The sequence below is a fragment of the Macadamia integrifolia genome, chromosome 2, assembly GCF_013358625.1.
Source record: "Macadamia integrifolia cultivar HAES 741 chromosome 2, SCU_Mint_v3, whole genome shotgun sequence".
Lineage (NCBI taxonomy): Eukaryota > Viridiplantae > Streptophyta > Magnoliopsida > Proteales > Proteaceae > Macadamia > Macadamia integrifolia.
Window position 1 is genome coordinate 42663942 of NC_056558.1, and position 9185 is coordinate 42673126.

Consider the following 9185-nt stretch of genomic DNA (forward strand, 5'->3'; position numbering starts at 1 on the left):
TAAACCTTAGATTCATCATTTCAAAGGAGATTTACAAGATCTCAAGAAACCATACTCGAATCAAGGGTTTTAAAGCTTGGGTATGGTGAATGTTCACAAAACCTCCAATTGTAGATCTAGAGTTGAAGATCACTTCCCCGGCACCGGAATGGGAAGATCGAGCTTCGGCGCCGCTGAAATCCCTCTTTCTTCCTCTTCCTTCTCTTCCTTTCTTCTTCCCTTTCTTTTCTCTCTCCTCTTTACTTTTCTCACCAACGTACGGGGGTAATAAATGGAAAGAAGAGAAAATCATAAAGCTTTATATATAATTCCTAATAAGTGAACAGTGCACATGGATGGGTCACTCAGGTGGGTGGGTGTACCCACCTGTCCTACCCACCTGAGGGCCAAAACTTGGGATTTTGATTGGGTTCGGGCCTCGGCGCGAACCCCACCCCAGGCATACGATGTAGCATACGTATTTACCTTAAAATACGGATATAATACCTGTTTTATCCGTACATAGCCTTATGGTAGGTGCATGTACACGGCTTGGGCACTCCCGTCTCTTCTGGCACTGGCTCGGACTTGTCGGGCCAGCCGGTGTTTAAGGTCACCCGTGCCATCATAGCCCATAAGGAACCCACTCTAATTTCCTCTGGCTCGGTTCCTGCATGGTTAAACCGGTTCAACCGCGAAATCAGACCGGGTTTTAGAAGCGGGGTATTACAAAATCAGTCTATATTATTTTATTGATGTGTTCTTTGACTCTATCTAATGCTGGAAAGTGTTTAGGTCCCAGCCTCTTAGGATATACTTTCGAAATATGATTCTAAAATATAAATGTGAGCACGAAACACAAAACCCAGTCCTCCATTAAAACTCTTATGGTGTATTTGGTTCGGTAAATCTTTGGGATGACATTCTTTAGAATGATAATTCTTAATTTTTGGAGTTGTTTGGTTCCACTAGGATGACCCTCATAAGTGAGCATCCTACTTCTCATGAGTGACCATATTACAAAGGATGTGTTCCAATTCTGAGTTTACCTCAACACTTAAACTCAGATTTGAGCAACCTTTTTTACCACGTAGTATAAAAGGAGAAAGCAGAAAGACGTTCTCTACAGAAGCCAATATCTCAACCCGTGAGAAATATGCACTAGCCTTAAGGCAACCAAACGATTTTTCAGAAAAAAACATAATTCAGAAGAATGTCGATCAAAAGATTGACATTCATATCCGATACATACATCATTTGATTTACTGAACCAAACACCCCCTTAGCTAGCCAGTAGATATGCATCACGATTCTGTTTTAGGATGCTGCTAAGGTTCTAATTTTGTGCTGTTATGTGAAGGTTTGGAAGTAGCAATGAATACACTGAATGCGTTTTGTGCATGTTTAATGCAAGTCTTTTTTATCTTTAAAAAAATTATAAAATATATTAGTTTTTGATACAAAAATGTGGATTAAAGAGTAACTCTCCAACTCTTTTCGTAGAGATATTAAAATACTATAATTAATTGGAGGGATAATATTTACGTTCCAATATAATACTGATCCTATTTCATCTCGATCACTCCAGACTACATCTACCTTCACTTTCATTTCTTTTGCCATAGGAATGCCCTTGAACAGTCCTATAATTGCTCTTTCACCATCTTCTCCTGTTAACAAATAGTCAATGTGATACAAGAAACATTGAGCTTGGATAAAAAAACAAAGCGCCCATGCATTCATTTTTTAATATTTATCCGTGAAAATTAGCCCAAAGGAAGTGATGTTGTCACCGTGGAATTGATCAAAACTGTCTTTATTGGGAAAAAAATCCTCTGTTTTTCTCATCTCTGTTTTTCCTTGTTTTGCTACCTGCAAAACACGACACGTGGAAAACTTTAAGACCAACGCACCGGATGTGATAATCCTCACCCAACCTTGACCGTTGATCTTAAAGTTGTCCACGTGTTGTGTTCTATAGGTAGAAAAACAGGGATGAGAAAAACAGAGGATTTTCATCCTCTTTATTGTCACCGTGAAAATGATGATCAACCCTAAAGTCAAATTCAAAAGTACAATAACTTGTTAATCATTTTTTTTTTTTTTTCTTTTCTCAATAGAGTTTAGACACCTTCATGCATTGGAGGCAGCCACCGATGACTAGACTATAGGTAATCATTATGGGATTGAATAGATTGATAATTAATTTAACTCATTTGAACTGGGACACTGGTCAATTTCAATAAAAAATGTTTTTATTTATTTATTTATTTTTAAAGATAGATTTGGCCTTAACAAGAATCTTTCCACTGATATAGGATTTGCTATATATTGATATAAGATAGCCCGATAACAGTATGAATTAGCCAATATATCTGGCCTGATGTGTCTTTGAACACCATAATTTATTGAAAATGTATTTAATACAATAGTATTTTTATAATCTTCAAGAAATTAATAATAGAAAACTTTACCATCTTAAAAAAGAAATACAATGCAAGATGCAATGTTGTTGCCATTTATTTATTTATTTATTTATTTGATAAGAACACTTAATGTTTATTGGTTTCCCTCCTTATTGGGAAATCAAATAAACTAATACAAATTACATTAAAGATGTATGTATAGGATCTTAGCAAGTAAGGGCGGTACCAGGTGACACACCAAATTGATTACAATAGGTCTCATAATACTGAACACGATCTTGCACAGCTGCTGTGTTTCCACCATTGCATTCAATTGCACCGTTGATGGCTTGGATGGTTGCCCTGAACCCTTGGCCAGAAGTCATGATTGAGTGGCAATTGTTCATCCAGAACCATAATGCTGTCTTGAACGAAGTCACAACATCTGTAGCTACAATTCCAGGATCATTTAGCCCATCAAATCCTATACTACTTCCAGCAGCTCCATAATTATAATTCCACGATAATTGGAGTGGTCCACGACCATAGTACCCCTGGCCGGCAACACATGGGTACTGTGTGTTTGTTGCATCGCAGTAATTTTGAGAAGCACCACCTATCTCATTTATGTAACAAAAGACTGCATGTACGAGAACAAAAAAAAAGGCATTAATATTTTAATTTCTCCTTTAAAGTGGATGGTTTTATCTATTCAAAGATACTAAATAAATGTCATGCATAAATGAAAGGAAACCTTTTTGTTTAATAAATCGGTTTTGATGGACACACATATCCAACGTTAATATATAAGATTTTTTTATGATGAAATTATGAGAAAAACTTATTTACCTCCAGTCTCATGTGATACATGGGCAAAAAATGCGGCAATCTCTTGTAAAGATTCAACAGTTGTTCCGCTAGTGCCAAAGCTAGGATAGGAATTAAGAGCTGTGAGGAATGCAGCACGTGTATAGAAGTTCTTTCCCTCACAGGTTGAGGCAGCCTGATTGATTATCCCATCGAAGAATGCTTGTGTAACATAATTAGATACCACGACAGTCCCACTTGGAGTTGGAGTTGGAGTTGTTGGAGTCGTCGACCCATAGCAAGGGCCCCCTGTGCATCCAGTGCCGCAGTAAGCGTCGCCGGTTCCACAATACCCATACTGGCTACAACAAAGGCCTGATGCACAGTTACAAGTCGATGCATAACAAGGGCCTGCTTGGCATCCAGTGCCACAGTAAGAGTCACCAGTTCCGCAATACCCATATTGGCTACAACAAAGGTCTGATGCACAACCACAAGTTTGAGCCACGACAGATTCTAGCAACATCTCACTAGCTAAAATTCCGGCCAAGGTGATAGCTAAAAGATTTTTCCTAATTGTAAAGGCTACCATTTTGGGAGTACCCATCAAGATCGAGGAAGACAGAAAAATATGATGAAATTTTGTGAAGGAACTGAGATGAGAAAATAAATTTTGTGAAGGAACTGGGATGAGAGAATTGTGCAAAGGAAAGGGGGATTTATAGTGAATTAGTTCAAATACATTGGAAGTGGTAAATGGAAAGAGCCAATGTATGTCTACATCATTGTGTTAGCTACAATAGATCTCAAGAGTCATGTCTTACCAATCTAGTATAGGTATGAACTGGCTCCCATGCATGTTGCACTAACAATGGAGGTAATATCTGAGAATTTAAATATTTTATTAATTCGGGGACTAAATTAATGCCACCTCTATATGTGTATTTTGAACTTGGCATTTTCTTCGTATTCTCAAAAGTCTTTTGAGTTAGGGGTATAAAAAAGGTTTCAAAGAAGTTACTTATCATTATGTCATTATCTTGCACTTCTTTCAATTACACATGTGAAATGACATTATTATACTTCTTTGGGAAAAACAAAATTTATACAAAAAGGGAAAAAAAGTATGGTTATAAATATTTGACACCTTACACATGTCAATAAGAAAATCCATCAATTAAATTGAACAATTCGACATTAGAAACTGTCAAGGTCCATTTGAATGGCGAATGGGTTTCTATAGCAAGTTAAATGCCACTACGTATTATTAATATATGTTATCTCCGTCAAGAAGTCTTGTAAAGTATTTCAATGGTAATGGCTTATATTGCAGCCTATCACGACATGTAACATGATACATCCCTCCACCCTACTACTATTACTATTAATAATAAATTTCTTTATTGTATTTCTAGGGTATAGGTTGTTTAGGGCCAAATCTAAGCGATTTTGACCAACTTGAAAATTTTCTAAAAATCTAAAATGTTGACTAAATTTATCTATGTATGAAATATTTCACCAATAATAAAATAATATATTTATTTTAATTAAAAAATAAGTGCTTTAGTTACACATTTAATGTCGAAAATAACAGCGATAATACATAAACCATTGTGATATGCTACATTTAACTTTGCTAATATATTTTCTAACGCTTATTGTCTACCTTTACTTCTTATTTGAAATCAAAATAAGTTATCTTGAGTCAGCACATCTATTCTTGGGTCGGCCATATACCAATAAAAAATAAAAATAAAATCCAATCAATGAAAGATTAGACATTGTAATGTAATAAATTAAATAATTAAAATACAATATATGACAAAAAATCACATGGGTCATGCCATTTTTAATAAATAAGACCATGTTATTATTTTGATTTCATAAAAAATAATAAAAAAACGCACATGAATCATTTTATTGTGTAGAAAAAAAAGTCTTTTTTTTTTTGAAAAATGTGATTTGAGAGGATGTGGAGTGAATTGTTGGAGGAGTAAGAGGTACAAGAAACTACTTTCTATTTTTAATGGAACCAAAGAATTTTTTTTTTTTTTTACTACATAAAACCTCACCCAATTCCGGTTTAGTTAAACTCGGCTAGAATATTTCATAATTAGCCTAAACTCTAGAAACTAGTAATTACAACTCTAAACTCCAACCATATAATAGTAAAACGTAGAAAAATGTGTAACTCATCTAATTATTTTTAATTGAAATAAATATACTATTTTAATTTGGGTGAAAGATTTCATACGTAGTATTTTATGAATTTGGTCAACATTTCAGATTTTGGATAACTTTATTCAAGTTGGTCAAAATCGGCTTAGATTTGTCCCAAACGATCCAAACCTTAGAAATCCAATAATTCTTTTTTTATTAATAATAATAATAGTAGGGTGGAGGGATGTGTTAATTGTTACATATCACAATAGGCTGCAATATAAGCCATTACCATTGAAATATTTTGCATGTCTTCTCAAGGGAGATAACACACACTAATAATATGTAGTGTGTGTTGCCATAGAAGCCCATCCGCCATTCGCCATCCGCCATCCAAATGGACCTTGACCGTTTCCAATGTTGAATTCTTCAATTTAATTGATGGAATTTTCTTATTGACATCCTTAAGGCATCAAACATTTTGTAACCTTAATTTTTTGTCCTTTTTGTATAACACATTTTCTTTTTTCCAAAGAGTTTACATTATTTCATTTCACACATGTAAATGAAATAATGATAAGTAGTTTTCAAATCAATTTTGAAACCCTTTTTATATCCCTAACTTAGAAGGCTTTTGAGAATAAAAAAAAAAAGAAAAGAAATAGAATATGTTAAGTTCTAAATAAAGCTATAGAGGTGGCATTTATATAGTCCCCTAATTAATAAAGGAGTTAAACAAAAGTTCTTTGCTCAGCTATTACCTCCATTGTCAGTGCAACATGCATGGGAGCCAGTGCATACCTAAACTAGACCAGTAAGACACGACTCTTGTGATCTGTTGCACGTAGCTGACGAACTAATGTTGACATGCATTGGCTCTTCCCATTTCCTGCTTCCCATATAACTGAACTAAATCACTATAATCCCCCTTTCCTTTGCACAATTTTCTCATCCTAGTTCCTTCACAAAATTTCATCATCTTTTTCTTTGTCTTCCTCGATCTCGATGGGCACTTACAATTAGGAAAAATCTTTTAGCTCTCACTTTGGCCGGAATTTTAGCTAGTGGGATACTACCAAAATCCATCATGGCTCATACTTGTGGTTGTGCATCAGGCCTTTGCTGTAGCCAATATGGGTATTGCGGAACTGGTGACTCTTACTGTGCCACTGGATGTTAGGCAGGTCATTGTTATGCATCGACTTGTCACTGTGCATTAGGCCTTTATTGTAGCCAGTATGGGTATTATGGAATTGGTGATGCTTACTGCGGCACTGGCTGCAAAGGGGGCCCTCGCTATGGGACTTTGACGCCGACTACTCCGACAACTCCAACTCCAACTCCAACTCCAACTCCGACTCCAAGTGAAACCATCGTGGTAGCTAATTATGTTACACAAGCATTCTTCAATGGGATAATCAATCAGGCTGCCTCAACCTATGCGAGCAAGAACTTCTATACACGTGTTGCATTCCTCATAGCTCTTAATTCCTATCCTAGCTTTGGCACCACCGGAACGACTATTGAATCTTTACAAGAGATTGCTACATTTTTCGCCCGTGTATCACATGAGACTGGAGTTAAATAAGTTTTTCTCATAATTTCATCATAAAAAAATCTTCTCCTGTTTCAGTTGGATATGTGTGTCCATCAAATTGGGTTCATTAAATAAATTTGCTTTTCATATATGTATAACATTTATTTAGTATCTTTGAATAGATAAAACCATCCCTCTTAAAAGAGAAATTAAAATATTTATGTCTTTTTTTTCATACATGCAGTCTTTTGTTACATAAATGAGATAGGTGGTGCTTCTCAAAATTACTGTGATGCAACAAACACACAGTAGCCATGTGTCGCCGGCCAGGGGTACTATGGCCATGGACCGCTCCAGCTATCATGGAATTATAATTATGTGGCTACTGGAAATAGTATAGGATTTGATGGGCTAAATGATCCTGGAATTGTGGCTACCGATGTTGTGACTTCATTCAAGATAGCATTATGGTTCTGGATGAACAACTGCCACTCAATCATGACTTCTGGCCAAGGGTTCGGCGCAACTAATCAAGCCATCAATGGTGTAATTGAATGCAATGGTGGAAACACAGCAGCTATGCCAGACCATGTTCGGTATTATGCGACCTACTGTAACCAATTTGGTGTGTCACCTGGTACCGCCGTCACTTGCTAAGATTCTATATGTGCATTTTTTAATATAAATTGTACTAGTTTATTTAATTTCCTAGTAAGCAGGGAAAACCAATAAGCATCAAGTGTTCCTATCAAATAAATGGTAATAACATCACCCCTTGCTTTGTAATTTTATTTTAAGATAGTAAAGGTGATTATTATTATTATTTTAAGATAATAAAGAGTACTATTGCATTAAGTACATTTCTATACATCATGGTTTTTAAAAAACACATCAGATCGGGCATATCGGCTAATTCATATTGTTATCGCGCCTGACTTATAATCCTATATCGGTGTCATGGTTCTTATTAAAGCCAAATTGTAAATGCAATGATCAGAGTTTTGGATCCTTCGGCCCTCTTTTGGGTGCATCCGTGGGACCCAAACCATTGCATCCCTATCGGAGACACACGTGGAGCCTACTTCGTAGGAGCCTCTATAAATTATGAGTTTTCTAAAGGGAAAATTAATTATTTTAAAGGAGATTAATGACAAACATTGATTATGGTGCAATATCGGGGATTGGAAAAACATAATATTTGGAGCCACCACATACAATGAGGGCCTAGGACCCGATGGGTGAGGCCTATCCATAGGGAACAGGGTCAAAAATTGGTCTACTCCAAAGATAAGGGTCAGTGTCAGGTTACGGAGATGAAAAGGTGTTAGGCATCCCCTCCGCCCCATTGAGCCGGTCTTCCTATTAAATGCTTAAGAACAAATATTCTCCCCTAATTAATCCTATATAGTATGTATGGCAAAATTATTGTTACACTACAGTATGCACTATCATATGTTAATAAAAGTTTATATTTTTCCTATTGAGTTAAGGGATTATACCTATAATTGAACCATATTTCGAATCAAGAGGGGTGGGCCCTTTTTGCTATTGGCATAAAATTTCGTGGGAGTTCTCCAACTCAGACAGAGGTAGATTTGACCATTTGCTTTCCTTCTTCGGAGAATCTGATCTTCTTATAACCTCTCAAAATTTTAGAGATTTTTTTTTTTGAATTTTTAAGAATTATTGGGAATTTTTGCAGTGTCAGGATTCCCGAGGGGGCGTTTGGTTTGAATTATCCATCGGATCAGATCCCAGGGAATCAGTTTCCCATTAAATTTAAACCGTTTGGTTCATTTTTGTGAAAAGCCGATTCGGAGTCATGGTGGCCAATAGAATCAGGGATTTCAACTAAAATCCATGACTCATCCGGATTAACCTCAATAGGTTAATCCGGGATCGAGTCACGGTTTATTGGGTTGGTATAAAAAACATGGATTCACATTGAGTTCATTATCCACAGTTTCCTGCGATTCTCACGGTGAAGCTCGACCGAGGTTCTCCCTGAAACAGAGAGACGGAGGTGAGAAACAGGTAAATCTTCCTCTTCCTCTTCTTCTTCTTCTTCTTCTTCCTCCTCTGCTTCCTCTGCTTTCTCGTCTTCGTCTTCTTCAGCTCGTCTTCTTCTTCTTCCTCTTCCTCTTCGTATTCGTCTTCGTCTTCTTCTTCTTCTTCTTATTTTTCTTCTTTCTTCCTTCTCTTTTTCTTCTTCTTTTTTTGTGTTTAGGGTTTCTCACGTTTACCCTCTGTCCATGACAGATGCTCGCATCTGAGAAGAACACCTAAAACCGAGTTGA

At 36.3% G+C, this 9185-nt stretch overlaps 1 protein-coding gene and 1 pseudogene across 1 annotated transcript; one reads left to right on the plus strand and one right to left on the minus strand.

Moving 5' to 3' along the window:
* Positions 1-2611: 2611 nt before the first annotated feature.
* Positions 2612-3783, minus strand: LOC122091342 (endochitinase EP3-like). The gene is made up of 3 exons (XM_042661221.1): positions 3590-3783; positions 3234-3460; positions 2612-3024 (listed from the first exon to the last, which is right to left on the minus strand). The coding sequence occupies exons 1-3, from the start codon at positions 3781-3783 to the stop codon at positions 2612-2614; spliced, it is 834 nt and encodes a 277-aa protein (XP_042517155.1).
* A 725-nt stretch (positions 3784-4508) lies between these two features.
* Positions 4509-7545, plus strand: LOC122065764 (annotated as a pseudogene).
* The last annotated feature ends 1640 nt before the right edge of the window (positions 7546-9185 follow it).